Below are 22,501 nucleotides of genomic sequence, written 5' to 3' on the forward strand. Positions count from 1 at the left end.
TGCAACCTTCCAGTATGCAGGGCGGCACTCAATCCACCAAGCCACACCAGCCAGGTCAAAAACTTTTTATTTTGCTATAGATTATTTTTTTGTTTGTTTCTCTTGTTCGAGGAGATACATCCAAAAAGATATTGATACAAGCAATATCAAAGAGTTTACCCCCCATGTTTTCTTTTAGGAGTTTTATAGTGTCAAGTCTAACATCTAAGTCTTTAACCCCTTAGAGTTTATTTTTGTATATAAGGTAAGAAAGTGGTCCAATTTAATTTTTTGCATTATCTGAATTTTTAAAAAATGTTTTTATAAAAGATTTTATTCATTTATTTACAGAGAGAGGGGAAGAGAGGGAAACAGGGAGAGACACATTGATTTGTGGGAGATACGTCAATTGGTCACCTCTCGCATACCCCCAACTGGCCAGCAGCTGAGCCATGCGCCCTGACTAGGAATCAAACCAACAGCCTTTCAGCTTGCAGCATGGTGCTCAATTTACTGAGCCACACCAGTCAAGGCTTCTATCTGTATCTTTACATGGTCTTCTCCTCTCTCCTTCTGTCTTTTCTTCTGTCTCTCATAAGGATACTTGTCATTGGGTTTACGGCCCATCCAATAATCCTGGGTGCTTTCATCACAATATCCTTAGTTACACCTGTGAAGACCCTTTCTTCAAATAAGGTTGCAGCTGAGCCCCTTGTACTTTTCTCTTTATTAAATTTATTGGGGTGATGTAGCTTAATAAAATTATATAGGTTTAAAGTATACAATTCTATGACATTCTCTGTATATTACATTGTATGCCCACCACCCAGAGTCAAATCTACTTTTGTCACCATCTATTTAGCCCCCTTTACCCTTAAGTATTCTCCCTTCCACCTGGTAACCACCTTACTGTTGTCTATGTCTATGCATTTCTCTTTGTCTTATTGTTCATTTGTTGCCTTCAGTTTTATATCACACATAGGAATGAAATCATATGGTTTTTGGCTTTTTTGGTCTGATTTGTTCTTTTAGCATGATATTGTCATGATTCACCCAGTTGTTGCAAATGGCAATATTTTATCTTTACTGATGGGTGAGTGGTATTTCCTTGTATATAGGTACCACATGTTCTTTATCTGGTTATCTGGACACTTCAGCTGTTTCCATGTCTTGGCCACCGTGAATATGGCCTTAATAAACATGGGGGTGGGTGCATATATCTTTGCAAATAAATGTTTTCAAAATTTTCAGGCAGATACCCAGAAGAGGGATGACTGGGTCACATGGTGACTCTACTCTTAATTTTTTTGAGGAACCTCCATACTGTTTTTCATAGTGGCTCTGCTGGTTTCCATTCACACAGGCCATGAATGAGGGTCCCTTTTTCTCCACAACCTCTCCAACACTTGGTATTATTTGTCTCTTTGATAATAGCTGTCCTAAAAGATATCTTATAGGTTTTTTTTAATCCTCACCCGAGGATACATTTATTAATTTTGAGAAAAATATCAATGTGAGAGAGAAGCGTTGACTGGTTGCCTCCCTTATGCTCCCTGGATGGGGATAGAACCCATAACCTAGGTATGGGCCCTGACCGGGGATTGAACCTGCAACCTTTTGGTACACAGGTCCATGTTCCAACAAAGCCACCCTGCCAGGGTTTATAGTTTTGATTTGCATTTCCCTTGTGATTTTAGTGCCCCTACTATTTTTGGCAGCTAGAATTAAATAATTTAATTCTTAACTAGGCCCTTGTTCACATGTTAACCATCCTTTCTGCTCAATTACTTTTGTTTGCATGCACATAGTCATAAGTTGCTGATGTGGGGTCTCTTTGTCAAGCAGGAGAGAACTTCAGGGTTGTAAGAGAACTTACAAGTTTCTTTTGTTAAAGGAAAGGATGTCTTCAAGGTGGCCGTCAGCAGCTGCCAATGTCTGGTAGATAAAAGCGTCATCTATGACTTAAGGGACACAGACTTCTCCCTTAGTTCCCTGAAACACTCCCTGCCACAGTCCCTAGCTGCATAAAAGCTTATTGCTTTTGCTTTTTGAGAGAGACACGCTTCAGAGATCTTGCTTTGGCCAAATCAAATAAACATTTCTCCATCTCCAAGCACAGATGTCTCAATGTTTCGGGACATGCAAAACACCTACGCAGTGGGTGAGGCACATGAACTTGAATTGTGGGAGGTGATTCTACAAGGTCATGTCCCTTAGTTCAGGGACCTAAGATGTAGACATGCCTTTTTTAAGGGCCACCACTCAACTTACTACATTAATACTGATGTATCTGGTCCACAGACTGCATTCAAGTTTTGCCACTTGTCCTCATAATATCCTTAATATACATAATGTCCTATAGCAAAGGATCTGACTGAGGATTGCAAGCTGCATTTAGTTGTCATCGCTCTTCAGCTTATTTTAAGCTGGAGCATTCCCTGGTATTTCTTTGACTTTCATGACCTTGCCACTGTTGAGTATTGCAAATAATTTTGTGCAAGGTGATATGCTAGCGCTGAATCATAGTGGATTATGAGAGCTGATTGCCAGTTTCCAAGAATTTGGTAGGCATGTTAAAGTCACGTTGAAATGGCCATCATGAGATTTTTTTATACCTTGGAAATGCTACAGATAATTTTTTTATTGTCTCCCTCTGGAGAGCTAGTTGTTAAATATTTACCAGCACACTACTGATAAATGTCCCTCAGTTTTGATCTTTCTCTGCTGTTTCCTCATGATTTGATTCAGGCTATGTATTTTTTTGGCAGGATCACAGGGTTTACTCTGTTTTTTTCCCATTTCATATTTGTAACATTGACAGTGAGAACCTCATCCTCAACCTTTGATTAATGCCCCCTGTATATGATTATTCTTCAGTTGCTTCTGTGCCCTCTGTGTGGACACCCTCCTCATCCCTACTGGACACTGACACCCCATTGCAGGCCACAAGGATGCCCTCTTCCCTCCATGTTGAGCTGCCCCAGTGCAGATGCCTTCATTGCTTCTATTATTCTGACACCCTCGTTGGTCTTGTGTGAACCAGGTTCTTGGTATAAACCAAGCTACCATTGCTGCCCCTTGTCTGATATCCTTCTCATCTCAGCTCAGTCATGATATCGCAAGTCAGGCTGCTGTGGCTGCTCCCTGACACAAAGCTGTCCCATTCTGCTCAAGACGGACAACCTGTGTTGACAGGGCAATATTTAAGGAAGATTATCCAAAGGATGTACAAGAGACTCAGACACGTCTACCACCGTCTCCCCTGCTTGTAGCCTAACTCAGTCCTCCCCATGGCCTTGCTGATTAGACCTGAGTCAATAATTGTCCCTTTCCAGGCTGGATGACTTGCAGGACTGACTTGCAAAATTCAGCTGAGCCACTCCGGTACTTCTTTTTTGGAAAAAATTTGGAGTTGGGGGATTTGGACACCAAGAGTCTTGGCAATGGAGCAGAAGTCCAAAGTGTATTGAGGCTTATTATGCTGCGAAAGGGAGGGTGGCAGCCAGGCTGAACGAGGCACCGAGTGAATCAGAGGTTCTAAGAAAGGAAGGGGAGCGGATGCCCTGAGAGAAGCAGGCACGGCAGAACCATGATCTCTCGGGGAGATCCTGGGGTGGCCTTGTTTCCTGATGGTTTCCCTACTCCAGTTCCCATAAGGCCAGCTGTCTCCCCAAGGATGGACTGAGACAGACGTGTGCCCAATATAGGCCAGTGATCTGGCACCCCTTCAAAATAACCTTCACTGAATATCGTTCAACATATACTTAGAGATAACAGGGCTAGACTGATTTTCTAAAGCTAGAAATAAAGGGTTTATTATATATATGTATTACATAGGCATTTCTGAGCCAGATAACTTCATGGGAAATCATTAAATAATTGAAAACTCATATAGTTAAATACACTATACCAGACATCTGATGGATTCTGACTTCCAGCTGACTGTAATGCCTGAGTTCAGGCATATGTCAGCTATTTTCAGCATTGGTAGCTTTACTCATAGGTTCATAGCCACGCTGAAAAAAAAATCCCATCATAAATGCTTCTGTGTATTCTAGGTTTTTATATCTGTGACTTGATCGATGATTATTCCTTAATAGGTTTTTAGCATTACATTTGCTGGATGAAATGATGGAAACACTTTTTAAGGCTATTGATACATATCGCCAAATTGCTGTAGACAAAATGAAAAATGAAGGACTAGACTTTTAGAAATCTAATGTAAATATCAGTTAAAATGAATAAAAGTGCCATGCTCTTTCCTACCAAGAGTATATGAGTGTCTATTTCACATCTACCGTATTTTACTGGGTATAAATGCACACCTACATTTTTATGCACATTATACACAGGATTGCCATGCCCATTATTATACCCATGTTATGTAATCATTATACCCATGTATAATGTGCATCTTTATTTTTCCCCCCCAAATTTGGGCAAAAAAGTGCACATTATACATGGCAAAATATGGTGCCTTGTAGAGTTAACAAAGTTTTAAATAATTGACAATTTTGTAGGCAAACCAAGAAACCAAATAAAACAACAAAAAACAACCCCCCCTACCCCTGCCACGGTATTTAGTTGTTTAATTTGGTAGTTCAGTTGTTTTAGTCATTTGAATTTGTTTACTTATGAGGTTGAGCACAAGTTCTGTCCGGTTGAGGTCAGCCAGAGCAGAAATATTTTTTGTTTGGGGGGGTACTATATAGACACCTATCACCTACTTTTCTTTTTATTCCTATAAAATTTATACCAAGCTTGCCGCACAAGAAGCAGTTCCAAGTATATAAAATGAAAAGTAAAAGCCCTTTTCTTTAAACACAGTTGGGCTCATACTATATTAATATATACTGTTCTCTAAATTATTTTTCCTTTGAACATGTGCTTTTTATAGTCCGTATGTGTAAACGTTTACATATTATTTCACTACAATTTAAGAACTAGTTGCTAGTGGTGGATATTCAGGTTGCTTTCAGTTTTTTTTTTAAATGCCTTTAAATGATGCTCTGCCAGTCAGCTGATGCTGGAATGTGGGCTCCGTGATGACAAGCACCTGACCTGGCCACTGTTGCTCACTGCCATAGCCCTGGCACCTGGCATAGGGCCTGGCTCAGAGTGCGCCCTCAGTTCATAGTTTTTGAAGAAGTGACTGAATATGTTCGGAGAGCACTTGTGCAAGTTTATGCAGAACACATTTCTCAGATGTAAAGTTATGCTCTCCTCCCAGCCACTTCTCATCTTACGTGGACTTCTCATCAAAATCAATACTTATCTCAGGAGGAGTTCTTGGGTCAAGTCAACTATACAAAGCTATACATTCACACCATGCCAAATTCACTTTTTATTTTCTGAACTTCATGTTTAGCTGTTTTTAATGATACATCTTGTCAAAGTTTACAACAAGCAGCTGCATATGCAGTTGATTTGCTATGTTTATTGTTAGAAAGTTTTACGAACATATCAATGGGCAGGGATGTATAAAAATTGTTCATATAGTAGAAAATATAAATTGCCTATAAGCACATGACAATGAAATTCATTCATGAATTACTCAACTTTCATTAAATATCCACTACCTGCCAGGTGCCATTATAGAAAATAAGAACATGATGGAAGCCAAAATATAAAATACCCCTGCTCTCAAGGGGACAGGGACCTCCAATTCCATCTCACAAGGAAACAAATTCACATGATAACTACATAATTCCTTCCATATTTGTGGGTTCCTCATCAGTGGATTCAACCAATAACAGATCAAAAATATTTGAACACAAAGTTATGTTGGGGCCATGTACTATGTAGTTAGGCCTATGATGGTGCTTCTGTATTGAATATGTATGGAATTTTTTCTTGTTATTGTTCCCTAAACAATACAGTATAACAACTATTTATAGTATTTACATTGTCTTAAGTATTATAAGTAACCCAGAGATGATTTAATGTGTTTACTGGGAGAAAAAAAGTAAGGCTGACAGGTGAGAAAAATATTTATTTGGGTTTTTGAATTACAATTCAAAAACACAGATTCTGGAAGCAACCAGAAAAGTGTCTTGTCTGGAGATCAGCATTCAGTTACATAAGCTGATACCAATAATTATGATTGAAGGGAAATTTATTTTTTAAAGTCATTGGTTTCTCATGAACATCTCTCTCCATTACTGGGAAAGAAATGTTTCTTGTATAGTCCTTAAAAAGCACAACTATTTTGTACAGCCTTAGAAAGGTTCTTTCTCAACAAATAACTTGTTTTTGTTTTTTTTGGCACGTTGGCAAGGTCAGTGTAATTTGTTTGTCCAACAATATTGATTCCAGAGTACAAGATGAAGTCACTGTGGTCATCTCTTTTCACAAAAGTACACAGGAGGATATAAGTAAGTTATTTGCAAATACTATGCCATTTATTTTATTTGACTAATTAATTATTAATTATTTTTAAAACATTTTTTCCATGATCATTTATCCCCTCATATTTCCCTCCTTCCACCCCTATTACCCTATGCCATTTAGAAGAAGGGATTGAGTATCCGTGTGTTTTGCTATCCTGGGATCATGGTGATGGTGTCCTGAAGCCAATCCCTTGCTGACACTGAGGGACGACTGTACTAAATACCTTGTACTTTCACGTATGAAATTGTCAGTTGCTGAAAACTTTCTTAACTCTGCAAAGTAGGTGTGAGATGAATGCTTATATGTACGCGCAGGGTGGGAATGGGACATGATGCTCACAGTATTCATTTAAGTTGAACATTTTGTGTATTTAAAAAGTCAAGTTCTTTGTTTTTCATATTGTCTAAAGAAATTTGGAAATATGTTCCAATAGCCTTTAAAACATTCCTATCATTTCACCCAGTAAATCTAGTGCTAAGAGTTTGTGAAGGAAATAATCATCGACTTAGTCATAGATTTACGAACAAGAACATTTATTGTAGAGGTTTTAAAGTTGCAAAACATTGCAAACAACCTAAATAAAAATGAGGACAGACTCATTTTTGGAGTCTGTCATAGATGGAGAGCAGATGACAGCTAGTTGGGGTGGGGGAAGGTTCGGGGTGGAGGGATTGAGCAAAAAGGAGAAAAGACTCATGGGTATGGACAAGAGTGTGGTGAGTGCGGGGGGGGGGAGTATAAGGGGACTAAATGGTAATGGAAAAAATACAGCCAAGATTAAATTTTAAAAATAAAATAAAACATCAGCTCCTTTAAAAAAAAGAAATAAAATAACCTAAGTACCTGCTGGGATAGATATAAATTGCATTATATGTGTATCTGTATTGGTATGTGTGTATCTACCTGGAAGAAAAAATGTCAAAATATTGGCATAATTTTGGCTCATTTTAATTTCATTTTTCATATTTTATGGTGTGTGTATGGCTTTCATAATCATAGAAACATTTAAAAAAGTTGTTGGGGCATTGTTCTTTCAATTACTTTGTGCCTTCAACTTACAATCTTTTATGAGAAATTTATTTAAGAAATCATTTGGTTTCTGCAGTCCTTCCTTCTTTGAATATAATCATATATATGCTGACCCAATTCTTTGTCTTTAAGAAAATCAAGAGCCTAATTTGAAACTTAAGCACAGCATCTGTGGTTGAGTCTAATTTTGGCATTTTTATATTCTTCTTTTCTTAGGAACTACTTTTCTGTTTGTATATTTCAGTTAGAGTACATTTGTTGTAAGTCTTCCCACAATTCCTTGGTGAGTACACATGACTAGGTGAGTGATGGCAGAACCTTGTTATTTTCATCAGGAAGTAAGTGCACTTGGTCGAAACCAATGGTAACAGGGTTAAGCAGCTGTGACTACTTAATTTAAACTCTATCCAGCTTTTCAAGGGTGGAATGGGGAGCAATGATTGTCATAGATACCATTTTTTTTTTTTTTGGTTTTCAACTCTCATTAGATTGTCACTGTCTTCATCAGTGATAAATCTCCTCTTGTCCCTCTTGGGGCAGTGGTGCAGGGGTGGTCAGATAAAAACTAATCTGAAGGAGTCCAGGAGGGTCACTGAATCCTTCAGTTTCTGCCTAAACATAATCTCTTGAATTTAGGCAACAAATGGAATTTTTATGTCTAGTTTATTGATTCTTCCTCTGATCTCCTTTTTGGTCTTTATCCATGCAATATGCATGACATAGCTATACACACATACTTCATCTCCCCATATTTCTCTCCGTTCTCCTCCAAATAGGCTAAACCTGTAGCAGCACCCTTGCCCTCCTTTTAATACCTGCATTCACTGTATGAACACTTCCACTCACCTGGGAAATCGTGGTTTCTGAAAATTATTTCTTAGGGACTTGTATGTAAGGGTAAGATTCATCTTTTCTTAGAAAAAGTAGGACAACTTAATGAGAACTAAACCATCCTCTTTCTACTCTGGTTTCGAGGCTTCTTTTCGTCCTAGACCTTCACCTTGCTCCCTGCTCCCACTGCACACCAATGCACATCCACACATTTAGGAATTCATTGGTCTGCCTTTTAGGAAAAAGTGGTAGGCCTGAGCTGAAGGCCGGGATGAAATCGATATCTGTATATTTTTGTCTTTATGCAAAACATCAGAACATCATGATGGGCATTCTAAATCCTCTTAGTGGATATGCGTAGGTGAGAAATAGGTTTTCTTTTTTTTCCTCTTTGTAATGTTGAATTTTTAAAATAGGTTTAGAACACACAGGCAGTTCTTAGCTGACAAACAGGTTAAGGTCCAATAAGGGACTTCATACACGGGCCTGAGTTTTCCCACAAAAGCATTGTCTTATGACGGATTTGCCAGGGTGAGGTTAAATGGAACCTGAGAGGAGAAAGGGGCCGGGATGAAGAGGTTGGTCCATGGTTTTCCTGAAAGGGAGTAAAGAAGGCGTACAGAAGCATGGGTTCTGGCCGTCATGCATGTAACTGGTGTGATGTGCCATAGTTATGGTGTTCACAGAGCCAAGGAGAATGACAATGGAATAACCTTTACTTTTCTAAAACAGAGCCTATGTCATGAAGACCCATTTTGACTAAAATGACAGATACAATTTTTCTGTTTCCCACTGTTCTCTCCCCAACCCAGTGGGTTTTCCCCACTCGATTTGGAGTGTTAATGTCTCTGTCTCAGTTTATTTCATGAATGCCGTGTAGGCATTCTGTTCCCGTTATTTCGCCTACCCACTGTCCCCTGCGCCACTCCCTGTCAGAAGGGCCTGGGGTGCGTATGAATTGTATGGGGGACACATACGGGGTGGCCTGAAGAAAATATGGTCTTCTAAACTTTAACAAAATTGAGATTAAATTTATTGGGGTGACATCCCTCCAGGTTTTTCACCTAGCACCCCGACCCTCCTCACCCTGTTTCTGACAGCTGTCAGTCCGTACTCAGTATCTATGATTCTGTTTCTATTTTGTTTGTTAGCTTATTTTGTTCATTAGTATCCACATAGAAGTGAAATCATATGGCATTTATCTTTCTCTGACTGGCATATTTCACTTAGCGTAATACTTTCCAGGTCCATCCAAGTTGTCGCAAAGGGTAAGACTTTTTCCTTTTTATGGCATAGTAGTATTCCATTGTGTAAATGTACCATAGCTTTTTTATCCACTTCTCTACTCATGGGCATGTAGGCTGTTTCCAAATCTTGGTAGTTATAAATAATGCTACAATGAACACAGGGGTATAGAACATCAGTCTTTCCAATGAGAGTTTTGGGTTTCTTCAGATTTATTCCTGGAAGTGGAATCACTGGGTCATAAGGCAGCTCCATTTTAAATTTTTGGAAGTAATTTCATACTGCTTTCCACAGTGGCTGCAGCAGTCTGCATTCCCACCAACAGTGCATGAGGATTCCCCTTTCCACATCCTCACCAGCTTTTATTATTTGTGGAGTTATTGAGGATAGCCATTCTGACAGGTTTGAGGTGATATCTCATTGTGATTTTAATTCGTATTTCTCTGATGGTTAGTAACACTGAACATCTTTTCATATATCCATTGACCCTCTGTATGTTCTCTTTGGAGAAGTGTTTATTCAGGTCCCTTGCCCATTTTGTAAAATTGGATCGTTTGTTTTATTTTCTTGGCGTTGAGTTTTTAAAGTCTTTATAAATTTTGGATATTAACCCCTTATCAGATGTATTATTGACCCCCCTCAGTGGGTTGTCTGTTCATTTTGTCAATGATTTCCTTTGCTGTGCAAAAGCTTTTCAGTTTGATGTAGTCCCATTTGTTTATTTATTTATTTTTATTTCCTTTGCCTGACAGGTGATTTATCAGAAAAAGTATTGCTATGAGAAATGCCTGAGATTTTACTGCCTATGTTTTCTTTTAGGATTTTTATGGTTTTGAGTCTAAAAGTTCTTTAATTCATTTTGAGGGTTTTTTTTGTGTGTGTGTACAATGTAAGGAGATGGTCTAGTTTCATTTTTTTCATATATCTGTTTAGTTTTCCCAATATTATTTTTTGAATAGGTTATCTTTACTCCATTGTATGCTCTTGCCTCCTTTGTCAACTATTAATTAACCATAAAGGCATGGGTTTATTTCTGGGTTTTCTGTTCTGTTTCATTATCTGTATGGCTGTTTTTAGGTCAGTACCAAGCTGTTTAAATTACTATGGCCTTGTAGTAGTTTATCAGGTGGCATGATTCCTCCAACTTTGTCCTTCTTTCTCAAGATCACTGTTGCTACTTGGAACCTTTTTTGGCTCCATGTTCTAGTTCTGTGAAGTATGACATTGGTATCTTTTTTTGTAATATTTTATTTATTTATTTTTAGAGGGGAAGGGAAGGAGAGAAGGAGAGAAATATCGATGTATGGTTGCCTCTTGTGAGTGCCCTGCTGGGAACTGGCCTGAAACCCAGGCATGTGCCCTGACTGGGAATCGAACCGAGATTTTGTGGTTCGCAGGCCCGTGCTCAATCCACTGAGCTACACCAGCCAGGGCTGACATAGGTATCTTGATAGGAATGACACTGAATCTATAGATTGCTTCAGATAGTATTGACATTTTAATGATGTTAATTTTTCCTATTCATGAACACAGTATGTGCTTCTACTTATTTGTATATTCTTCAATTTCTTTCTTCAGTGCCTTATAATTTTCTGAGTATAAGTCTTTTACATCCTTGGTTGGGTTTATTCCTAGGTATTTTATTCTTTTTGAAGCAATTGTGAATGGGATTGTTTTCTTAATGTCCCTTTCCATTAGTTCATTATTGGCATATAAAATGCAAGTGATTTCTGGATATTAATTTTGTACCCTGCTACTTTGCTGAGTTTATTTGTCTAGTAGCTCTAGTAGTTTCTTGGTGGAACCTTAAGAATTCTCTATGTACAGTACCATGTCATCTGCAAAAAAAGACAGTTTTACTTCTTCCTTTCCAATTTGGATGCCTTTTATTTATTCTTCTTATCTAATTGCTATGGCTAGGAGTTCCAGGACTATGTTGAATAAGATAGGTGAAAGGAGACATCCCTGTCTTGTTCCTGATCATAAGGGGATTGCTTGTAGTTTTTGCCTGTTGAGTATGATGCTGGTACTGGGTTAGTCATATGTGGCCTTTATTATGTTTAGGTCTTTCTATTCCCAGTTTGCCAAGAGATTTTTGTCATAAATGAGTGCTGGATTTTATCAAATGCCTTTTCTACATCTATTGATATGATCTTTTGGTTTTTATCCTACATTTTGTTTATGTGGTGTATCACATTTATTGATTTGTGAAGGTTGTACCAACCTTCTATTCCTGGAATAAATCCCACTTGACCATGGTGTATGATTTTTTTGATGTATTGCTGTACATGTTTTGCTAATATTTTGTTGAGGATCTCGGCATCTATGTTCATCAGGGATGTTGGCCTATAATTTTATTTTATTGTGGCAGCTTTATCTGGTTTTGAAATTAAGCTGGCCTCATAAAATAAGTCTGGGGATCTTCCTTCTTCTTTAATTTTTTGAACTAGTTTGAGAGGGCGAGGTATTAGTTCTTTTCAGAATGTGTGGTAAAATTCACATGTGAAACCATTCAGTCCAGGATTTTTTTGTGAGGAGTTTTTTGATTACTGCTTCAATTTCACTAGGTATAATCTGTCTATTAAAAATCTCTAATTGCCCTGGCTGGTGTAGCTCAGTGGGTTGAGTGCGGGCCTGCGAACCAGAGGATCGCGGTTCGATTCCCAGTCAGGGCACATGCCTGGGTTGCAGGCTGGTTCCTTGCAGGCCAACTACCAGCAGGGGACGCACGAAAGGCAACCATACATTGATGTTTCTCTCCCTCTCTCCTTCCCCTCTAAATATAAATAAATAAATAAATAAAATCTTTAAAAAAATAAATAAATATACACTTTAAAAAATATCTCTAATTCTTCCTGATTTAGTTTTGGAAGATTATATGTTTCTAGGAATTTTTCCATTTCATCCAGGGTGCCCAATTTGTTGTCATATAGTTGTTTATAATGTTTTCTTACAACCCTTTTTATTTCTTTGGTGACAGTTGTTATTTCTCCTCTTTCATTTCTGATTTTATTTATTTGGGTCCTTCTTTTTTTCTCGATGAGTCTGATAAAATTTTGTCAATCTTGTTTATCTTTTCAAAGAATCAGCTCTTAGATTCATGGACCTTTTGTACTGTTTTTTTAAGACTCTATTTCTTTTATTTCTGCTCTAATTTTTATTGTTTCCTTCCTTCTCACTTTGGGATTTGTTTGTTGCTCTTTTTCAATTTCTTTAAGTGTAAAGTTAGGTTGTTTGTATGAACTGTTTTTTGTTTCTTGAGATAGGCCTGTAATGCTATGAATTTTCCTCTAGGACTGCTTTCCCTGTGTCCTAAAGATTTTGGGTTGTTCTGTTCTCCTTTTCATTTGTTTCAAGGTATCTTTTGATTTCTTCCTTGATCTCACTGTTGACCCATTCATTGGTTAGTAACATGCTATTTAGTTTCCATGTCTTTGTGTGTTTTTCAGTTTTCTTTTTGTGATTATTTCTAATTTCATGGCATTACAGTCAGAGAAGATACTTGACCTGGTTTCAATCTTAAATGTATTGAAATTTGTTTTGTGTCCTAACATGTGTTTTATCCTAGAAAACATTCTATGTACACTTGAAAAGTATGTATATTGGGTTGCTTTGGGATGAAATGCTCTGAAAATATTAATTAAACCCATTTGATCTAGTTTGTCTAGGCTGCTGTCTCCTTGTTGATTTTCTGTTTGGAAGATCTATCCATTGATGTCAATGAGGTGTTAAAATCCCTGACTACTACTGTATTTCTGTTGATCTTTCCCTTTATGTCCATCAAGAATTGCTTCACATATTTGGGTGCTCCTATGTTGGGTGCAAAGATGTTTACTAGGGTTATATCCTCTTGTTGGATTGTTCCCTTTATCATTTTATAGTGTTCTTCTTTGTCTTTTATTATAGCCTTGGTTTTAAAGTCTATTTGTTAGATATGAGTATTGCTACCCCAGCTTTTTTCCCTTTCCATTTGCATGAAATATCTTTTTATGCCATTTTACTTTTAGTATGTGTGTATCTTTTGTTGGTGATGAGGTTGGTCTCTTGGAGACAGAATTCATGTAGGTCTTGCATCTACCTTATGTGTTTAGATTGGAGAATTTAATCCATTCACATTTAAAGTGATTATTAATAGGTATGTATTTCTTGCCATTTTAGTTTTTTAATTATGTTTCTTGATTTTTTTTCTTCTTCCTCCTCCTCCTTTCCCTTCTTCCTATTCCTCATCCTCTCCTCCTCCTCCTCCTCCTTCTTCTTCAAGACTCTTTAACATTTTTTGTAATACTAGTTTGGTGGTTACAAATTCTTTTAGCTTTTTCTTGGATGGGGAGCTTTTTATTTTTCCTTCAAATTTAAATGATAGCCTTGCTGAGTAAACTATCCCTGTACTTCCTTGCTTGTCATCACTTTGAATATTTCATGCCAATCCCTTCTGGCCCGATATATTTCTGTTGAGAAATCAGCTGACAGTCTTATCGGAGATCCTTGTATGTAAGTAACTGCCTTTCTCTTATTACTTTAAAGATCCTCTCTTTTTTTTAACCTCTACCATTTACATTTTTAAAAAATCCTCACCCAAGGATATGCTTATGGATGAGGGAGAGAGAGAGGGAGAGAGAGGGGGGGGAGAGAGAGAGAGAGAGAGAAAGAGGTAAGAGAGAAACACCAGTTGGTTGCCTCCTGTATGTACCCTGACCAGGGATTAAACCTGCAGCCTAGGTATGTGTCTTGTGGGAATAGAACCCACATCTTTATGGTATATGGGATGACACTCCAAACAACTGATCCACCTGGCCAGGGCATGACTTTTGCCATTTTAATTACTGTCTTTTGCTGTGTACAATGCACACTCTTTTGCCCATTTTTTAAGGAAAAAGTAAAAATGTACTTTATACATGGTTACAATGATTACATATCATGGATATAATAATCCCATGCATAATATGCACAAAACATGGGTGTGCATTATACATGACAAAATATGGTATGATGTGTCTTTATGTGGGCCTCTTTGCATTCATCTTGTTTGGAACTCTCTGAACTTCCTGGACTTACGTGTCTGTTTCTTTCACTAGGTTAGGAAAGTTTTAAGTCATTTCTTCAAGCAGCTTCTCAATATAATCCTGTTTCTCTTCTTCGTCTAGTACCCATATGATGCATATGTTGTTATACTTCACACTGACCCAAAGTTTCCTTAAACTGTCCTCATTTTTTAAAATTCTTTTTTTCTTTTTGCTGCTCTGATTGGGTGTTTTCTGCTACCCTGTCTTCCAATTTGCCAACTCAGTTCTATGCTTCAGCCAACCTACTGTTTATTCCTTCTACTGTATTCTTTGTTTCAGATACTGTATTCTTCAGTTCTGATTTTTAATGGTTTCTATGTTATTTATATGCTTATTATCTCTTTGTTGAAGCTCTCACTAAGTTTTTTGAGTATCCTTATAACCATTTTTTAACTCTATATCTTATAAATTGCTTATCTTCATTTCATTTAGCTCTTTCTGGAGATTTCTCCTTTCATTTGGGGCATTTTTTGTCTCCCCATTTTGACTGCCTCTTTGTGTTTGTTTCTATGTATTAGGTAAATCTGCTATGAATTTCAGTTGTGGTAGGGTGGCCTTATGTTGTAGGTGTCCCGTGGAACTCAGTGATACAGTGATCATCTGAGCTGGGTGATCCAGGAATATTTCCTTTGTGGGTATGTGGGCCCTCCTGTTGTAATTGAGTCTTGATTTCTATTGGCCTGTTCATACATGGGGTTGACTCTCAGGCTGGTTGACTGTGAGGATTCACTCATACCTCAATGTATGAGCCGCTGTGCAGGTGCTGACCACATGAAGTGGAATTTGCTTCTGAAGGGCCTGTTGCCTGCTGAGATCTTCCTGTGGACACGCCACTTGCCAAACCTAACTGGGTCCGACTCTATGTTGTCTGAAGCTGGTAACTGGGTGTGTTGGTTCTGGGATCTCCTGGGAGGGATTCTGGGTCAGGCCAAATGTCAAACACGCCTGTGACTGGCTCTGGGCAACCTGTTTAGAGCTACAAAAATGACTCACAGTTTGTGGGTGCCTGAGTGTGCACGGGAAGGACCAAGCTGTGAACCAAGGTCAGCTTTTACCAGCATTGGGCACAAAGCAGTTCAGCAAAGGTTGTAAGGCACCCCAAGATCTGCCTCTGTCTGCCCCACACGTAGTCTGCCTGTTAGTCTCAGTCAGTGAAGCGCCTCAGGTGGTACTTGAGTTGCATGAGGTAGGTTCTCCGTGAGTTACCAGGAGAGTGGTGTTTACCAGATCAATACAGGTTCAAACTGTGAGGTGCTGGGTCTGAGGCCACTCAGCAAATGTCCCAAGGTATATACCAACTCTGGCTGCTCACACACCTTTGTGATGGGGCAGGGGTCTCAGGGAGTCATCAGGGTGAGGATAGCAGTATTTATTAGGCCCAAACATACCAAGATTTGGCCATGTGAAGGGAGCGTTCTACCCCAGCTGGGTATGTGAGGGAAAATTTTCCTCCATCCTACAGCTATATGACTCAGACTGTCCTGGATTTTGCTGGAAGTCTGATCTCAGCAGGGCCAGGCTGCTGGGTGTTGGGAGAAGTGCCCATCAGGATTGGAGGTAGGTGGGGGGGGTGGGTGGGTGGGGGTGCTGCCTCCCTTTATGTCCCACTGCTCCAACGCCACACAACTCAGTCTGTTCCAAATTCTGCTCAAATATCAGCAGGGTGGAGCCAGCAGGAGTCAAGACAATGGGGCTTGACTGGGAAGCCAGAGGGTGGGTCTAGAGGATCTACTATAAGGAGGAGGCACCAGTCAGGTTCACAGAAAAATAGGGGGAATGGCAGTCACCCCAAAGACATACAGCTCAGTCACTGCCACCCCTGAGTCTGCCCAGACATCCACACTCTGGTCCAGCAGCTGACTCCTCAGCAGGGCACTGGCTTTGCGGGAAGTTCTGGGGCTACAAGAAGTTCAGAGGATGGAGCTATTGCTTTTTCCTAGGCTGATGCTGTACGTACGGAAAAGAGTGCCCCACCCAAGTAAGATGGCATCTAGAGTATGGAAGAATGACTCAGTACAGGGGTCTTGGTGGCTGTCTCTTCAGCTCTGTTCCCAGAGCCACAAACCTCAGTCTCTCCTCATGCAACTCTAGCCAGCTCTGCCCTCCCTCCACTGGAGCCCAGGGTGAGTAGCTTCCGATGAGATTTTATCCATCGGCTCTCTAAGAGGGCCCCTGGGTCTCTAGGAGACTCTGTCTCTTTCTGGCAGACAGAATTCCTGTTGATTTTCATAGCCAGGTGTTACGTAGGTGCCTCTTCCTGGCTCAGGTGCTCTGGGCTAGGGAACCCACTGCCTTCTAGTCTTACATACATCTTGCCATGAGTGATTTGGGGGGCTCTCCGTTGTTTATCAACATCAGTGTCTTTTATAGAAATAGAACCCCTGATTTTCAGTCAGACACAAGTCCATTTTGAGTAAGGACCACAAATATAGCCAGCTGTGGCAGAAGAGAAATGTACAATGTTCAGGTTGCATATATCTGTCTTTCTGCATTTCCTCCAGCTGGAATTCTGACATAATAATAAGCCACCTTGACATACAGGCAAGGGACCCATCAGAGATGTTGGTTCTGTGATACTCAGACTCCTAGACAACAACCTGGGACGCCTACCACCCTGGGACTGCTTGCTCCAGGCTGTTCCATGAGAGAAATATACATTTTGATTTATTTAAGCAATTTTAAATTTGGGTTTTGGTTATAGTAGCTCAACCTGTATCTAAAGCTGCATCTGGGGAAGGAGAGGGGACTAATCACTGTGATATATACACAGAAACTTGATCAGTAGGTGACAAAGGTGGCGTTGTATGGTGGATGGATGTGGGCTATCATGAAGTTCCTAGAAGCAGCAATACTGTCTCTGTTGCTGCTAAAGAAGTAGCTGGGGCTTTAAAAAAATACTAAAAGTATAGGATTTTTATGTATGTAATGCAATGCCTAGAAATGCACTGGTGACAAAAACAATTGCTTAGCACTGTAATTCAATAAAAAATTTAATGCAGTCCCTGAGAAGAACGATTTCTAATATTCGTTGGCTGACCTCAGTTCGAGGTTTAGCATTCCATGTTTGTGGAATTCAGATTTTAAGGAAGAAGAATTAATGAAAGAATATGCCATGGAATGGAGAAATTATTCATTAGGGTGAGAAAGCAAAGTTGCCTGTACTTTGGGAGCTCACAGATGTGCTTCAGAGCAAACAGGCTGAATTATTTTGGCTGTACAAACAGTAGACTTGAAGGATAGTAGTCTGACTAGATTTCCATCTCCTGGAGTCCACAGAAATTACAAAGTGACATTTAGCAGGTGCAGAGAATGTGTGAAAACAGAGGTTATCATAATTTCATCATGCCCTTGGACTTACACAGTAGTTCTTGTTCCTTTTGAGAACAGTGACACTTTGTATATGTTACATGTAGAAAGTTACATTCTACAGCCAAAGACAATGCATGCCTTTGCCTAGATTAAATGTATTACTTAATCAACTAAACTCCTTAAAGCCATCTACACCATGATTGATGTGAGGTTTTTGGCCAATGCCCTGGGGTGAACTGAAGATGTGCCCAGCACCTTTCCCACTCAGGATGTGTCTGGGGGCTCTCCCTTCCTTCCAGGCCAGAGAGAGGCTATGTCTGGGGAGGGGTGGAAAGTCTGTATTGCCTGGGAAACAGAGGGATGCATATCAATTACTCTGTTTGGTGGGTAGCACAGACACACTGCCCTTTTGTCTATCCCACCATTAGGCATGCTTTTCCTGTCCAGGAAGTAGAACTCTTTGCGACACAGATGATGGTTTTAGTTACAGGAATAACTAACTTCTGAGAAGTACTTAAGAACTTACGAAGTCCTCTAGGTTATTTGCCAAGAGTGAAATAGACAGTTGACATTGATCTTGGTGTTGGCACCTTCCGGCCACATCCTTCTAACTGACTAATCAACAAATATTTGTGGAGCTTTTCTCTTAGACCTGTGATGAAATGGGCCTAGGGGTCTCCAAAGCTGGGAACTCTCTGGCTCTTTTCTGGTGATAACTTCTGATGGGGCCACCACCCAAAACATCAGGGACTTCTCTCGATCACACAAAGTTCTCTTCCTGAGTATTCCTCTCTACACACATGTTCCCTACCCAGTTCAATTCTTCAAATTGACCTTTTAGTGTAGCAAGTTCAGATTTGAGAGTACACTCCAATATATTCAGGTCTGTTAATAATATGGTGAGGTTGTTTTTGCTTATTTTATTTTGCCATAGCTTAACCCAATGATTAGGTAACTGTATGTTGTTAAAATATTTTACTCTTCAATTCCACCTTCATATCAAGTAACTTCACCTACCTACAGCTCTTAGTCATGAAGGAAGCAAAAGTCTTTTTATTGATTGTGACCAGGTGTCTCCCTTAGTATCAGGACAGGCTGTACCTCTAGCAGTTTCTCAATGTTGCCTTGACTTTCATTCGCAGATAACAAGACACCTGGCTTCTGGTAGGCACTCTGAACGGCTGCTCTTTCTCCATTCCTCCCAGGCAGTTGGTAGCCCTTCTACCTTGTATCGCCCACCTTGTTTTCAACAAGCGTCTCTCTTACTGAGCATGCATGACCCTCATTGAGTCTGCATACCCGAGTCTCTTACTCATATATCTGCCTATCCACACATATGGGAAAACTGCTATCCAACTTTTGCATTTCAACTTCCAATCTGCATAAAAACTGATTTAAAAATTCATGTTTACTACAGAGCCCCCGACATCATCTCTGGCACTTCTGCTCCTACCTTCCACATTGGCCCCCTGCCCCACTCACCAGCCATCGAGGAGACGACCACGATGCTGCCGTTGCTCTTCTTCAGCATAGGAAAAGCAGCCATACTCATGACCACATAACTGAGGTAGTTGACCTCCATAGTTTTGCGTGCGAAGTGGATATCACCAGTAAATAGTTTCACTGGACTGTTGGTGATGTGGTTGAGAATGAGCATGTCTAGTCCCCCTGCAAGAAATGGTGGTGTTGAGCGAAACTTTCTGGGGTTGAAACCTTTCCTTCCTTCCCCCTTGCCAAAGGTCCCTGAGCAAATTTCCACAGAGCAAGCCCAGAAGAGGAGAGAGGAGAAGCAGCCTCACCCATGATCTTTTCAGCTTTGGCAACAAATTGCTCTGCGAAGGTCATGTTCTCCATGGAGCCAGCAACATAGTGTGCGGAGGCTGCCCCATATTCCAGGCAGTCAGATACGATCTGCAGGGACATAGGTATCTTGGTGTCAGTATTAGCTGCAGACCTTTGGGAGCAGACTCTGAAGTGAGGGGATTTATTTACTTGTTTATTTTTAGAAAGAGGGGAGGGAGGGAGAAAGAGAAAGAGAGAAACGTTGGTGTGCAATTGGTTGCCTCTGGCATGCCTCCGGGCCCACAACCCAGGCAAGTGCCCTGATTGGGAATTGAACGAGTGACCTTTTAGGTCACAGGCCAAAACTCAATCCACTGAGTCATACCTGCCAGGGCTAAAGGGGAGTTAGATAGGAAGTGGCCCACAGCTCTGTTGTGAAAAGAAATGGTAGCAGGTTTGTGTATATGAGTGTAAAAGCAGGGAACATGCAGTGAACGCGTGTGCACGTGTGCGTGTGTGTTGCTAAATGCAACCTGACCCCATCTTTGTCTTCTGTAGGAAAGACTTTTTGGAAGTATTTCGTGTAGGGTGTGAGCAGAGAAATCACAACTGTGTCGGTGTTCAAGTCCATGATTTGCGTTTATGAGTCTCTGTGAAGAGATGTTTCTGAACAATGCTGGTTTCTGTGTGGGTAGTCCTAGGCAGTTTGTGAATGTTGGTATACCCCTGGGTTTGTGAGTCTGAGCATATGAGAGGGTATGTATCTGAGAGTTTGCTTGGGTACAAGAATATGAATTATTCGGTAAGTACAGGAATTTAGGTATCTGAGCACATAACTACATATCCATGACTTTGCATGTAAATGTGTATGCCTAGGCATGTCTATGAGTATATACAATCCAAGAACTTTGTGTTTATATATATGTGCATGGGAATGAACACTGAAATTTGTATTATTGCGGGTATTTGGGTGTGTGAGCCTGTAAGTGTGTGTATGTGTGTTTATGTGTGCGTATGCATCTGTGAATGAATGTGCCAGCCTCTGTGTGTTGGCATGTGTATATACATAAGTATATATAAGAATACATGTGTGTATACATGTGTTTTGGGGCACAGAACACTCACCTTCTTTAGAGCTTCTTCGGACCTTGCTGTCATCATCACATGGGCTCCCATCTTGGCCAGATGATAGGCTATCTCTCTTCCAATCCCCTTGCTGGCTCCTGTGACAATCACTTTCTTTCCTCGGAGCAGCTCTGGGAAACCCCAAAAGGAAGTGAGGAGTATACCCAACATGGCAGCAAAGTTCCTCCTCCTATGCTGGGTGGGGGCACCTTATCTCAACGAGTAAATGTTACGAATACAGGTCAGTGTCTCTCAAACTGCATAAATCAGTGAAGGAAAGCTCGAGTCTTCCTTGAATATGCTCTGAAACGGGGGTTTTGGGCTTGCTTTCTCAAAACAAGCCTTCCTACTCTCTTTCCTAAAAACAGCCTTTAAGGACAGAAATTTCAGCTAGAACACTAGGGTTCCAGATGTTTCTGGACTCAGCCAGTTTTGCGCAATTGAAACAAAATGCAAAAGTCATCAAACCATGTCCTCACAGAGATTCCAGGAATTTCCCCTCGCTTCTATTTAGTCATCAGCTCCAGACTACTTTCTTGCCTCCTACTATCAGTCTGTCCCTTGAGTCCAGATACTTGGCCAAGTTGTCAATTTTAGTATTATCCTCATTTTCGAAGGGAATCTGAAATTGCTTTTTCATTAAGGGTGCCAAATACAACGTGGACTATTTCGTACTCTCTTGATTACATGATTACCCTTCCCTGCACTCCTATTGCTCATAACCTGTGGCTGGAGGACACAGAAATACTCTTCCGCCTCAGGGTCCCTTGTTGTTCAGTAGTTTTGGGGATCAGAGAATTGCAATGATCCTTAGACACCCCAGCTAAACATGGTTTTGGGGTAGAAGTCTATTCCTCCAAATTAGTCACAAAATAGGTACTTACCTGGTCTGAATTCCTCATTTGCAGAATAGTAGTAGCAGGCCAAGAAGATCCCCAAAATGGGGAGGAGATAGTTTTTCATCAGAGCCATCGGAGAAAGATCTGGCACGAGGAGCCCTGTAGGACAGACAGAGAGGATCTACACAACTTTCTACAATATCCTAGGCAGGCAGCGGACTCTGAATTGTGACATCAGGCATGAGAGGCTGGAGTAATCCCAGGCAGTGTTAGCCAGTTAGAGCAGTGATTGGATATAAGTGAGATCCCATTTGTACTGGCAGCCTTTTTGGTAGATTTCACAATGCATGATATTTATTCCATTTCACTAAGAAGAGACTTACAGATGGCTAAGCTCATGACTGTACAGGACTGGATTCCCACGCATCACTACCCTGAGCCCATCTTTCTCTTAAAACCATTCCCACCAGGAATCAACAGCCTTACAAAAGTGTACGTCAAAGACAGAGAGAGTGTGGGCGTGTGGCTTCTGGGGAAATATGACTAATGGCAAAGAGAGCCAAGTCTATCAACCAAATCTTACCCTCAGCCCCACCACCTAGTCAGAAAAAATTAAAAATAATAGCACAAAACAGAAAAATAACCTTAAGAACATATGCGTACTTCTTGGGAAATAAAAAGAAAACAAGCCCTATGAACCTCACACTCAAGTTCAATTAACTTGTGTTACGACATCAAAGAGGAATGCAAACCAGCTGCACCTAGATGGCAGGAAACCCAAGACCAGTTCAAGACTCTTCAGGAAAGTGCAACGGAATGTACACTTATTACTTTAATAGCAAATAAAGACGAACTAATGAGTGCTAAAGGAAAAAGAGGCACCAAGCTACTAAATTGGGCCTTAACAAA

The 22,501-nt window shown here is 40.2% G+C and overlaps 1 protein-coding gene across 1 annotated transcript in view; it reads right to left on the bottom strand.

Moving 5' to 3' along the window:
• Positions 1 to 21,875, bottom strand: part of HSD11B1 (hydroxysteroid 11-beta dehydrogenase 1) — a 32,499-nt gene extending 10,624 nt beyond the window's left edge. The window contains exons 1-4 of the mRNA XM_037027582.1: positions 21,638 to 21,875; positions 20,754 to 20,884; positions 19,646 to 19,757; positions 19,329 to 19,514 (exon numbers count right to left, since the gene is read on the bottom strand). Coding sequence (XP_036883477.1) covers positions 19,329 to 19,514; positions 19,646 to 19,757; positions 20,754 to 20,884; positions 21,638 to 21,725 — 517 coding nt within the window. The 5' untranslated portion in view covers positions 21,726 to 21,875. The remainder of the gene's footprint in view (positions 1 to 19,328; positions 19,515 to 19,645; positions 19,758 to 20,753; positions 20,885 to 21,637) is intronic.
• Between the last annotated feature and the right edge of the window lie 626 nt (positions 21,876 to 22,501).

Source organism: Sturnira hondurensis, unplaced genomic scaffold, assembly GCF_014824575.4.
Source record: "Sturnira hondurensis isolate 20B ecotype Veracruz unplaced genomic scaffold, ASM1482457v3 Scaffold0019216, whole genome shotgun sequence".
NCBI lineage: Eukaryota > Metazoa > Chordata > Mammalia > Chiroptera > Phyllostomidae > Sturnira > Sturnira hondurensis.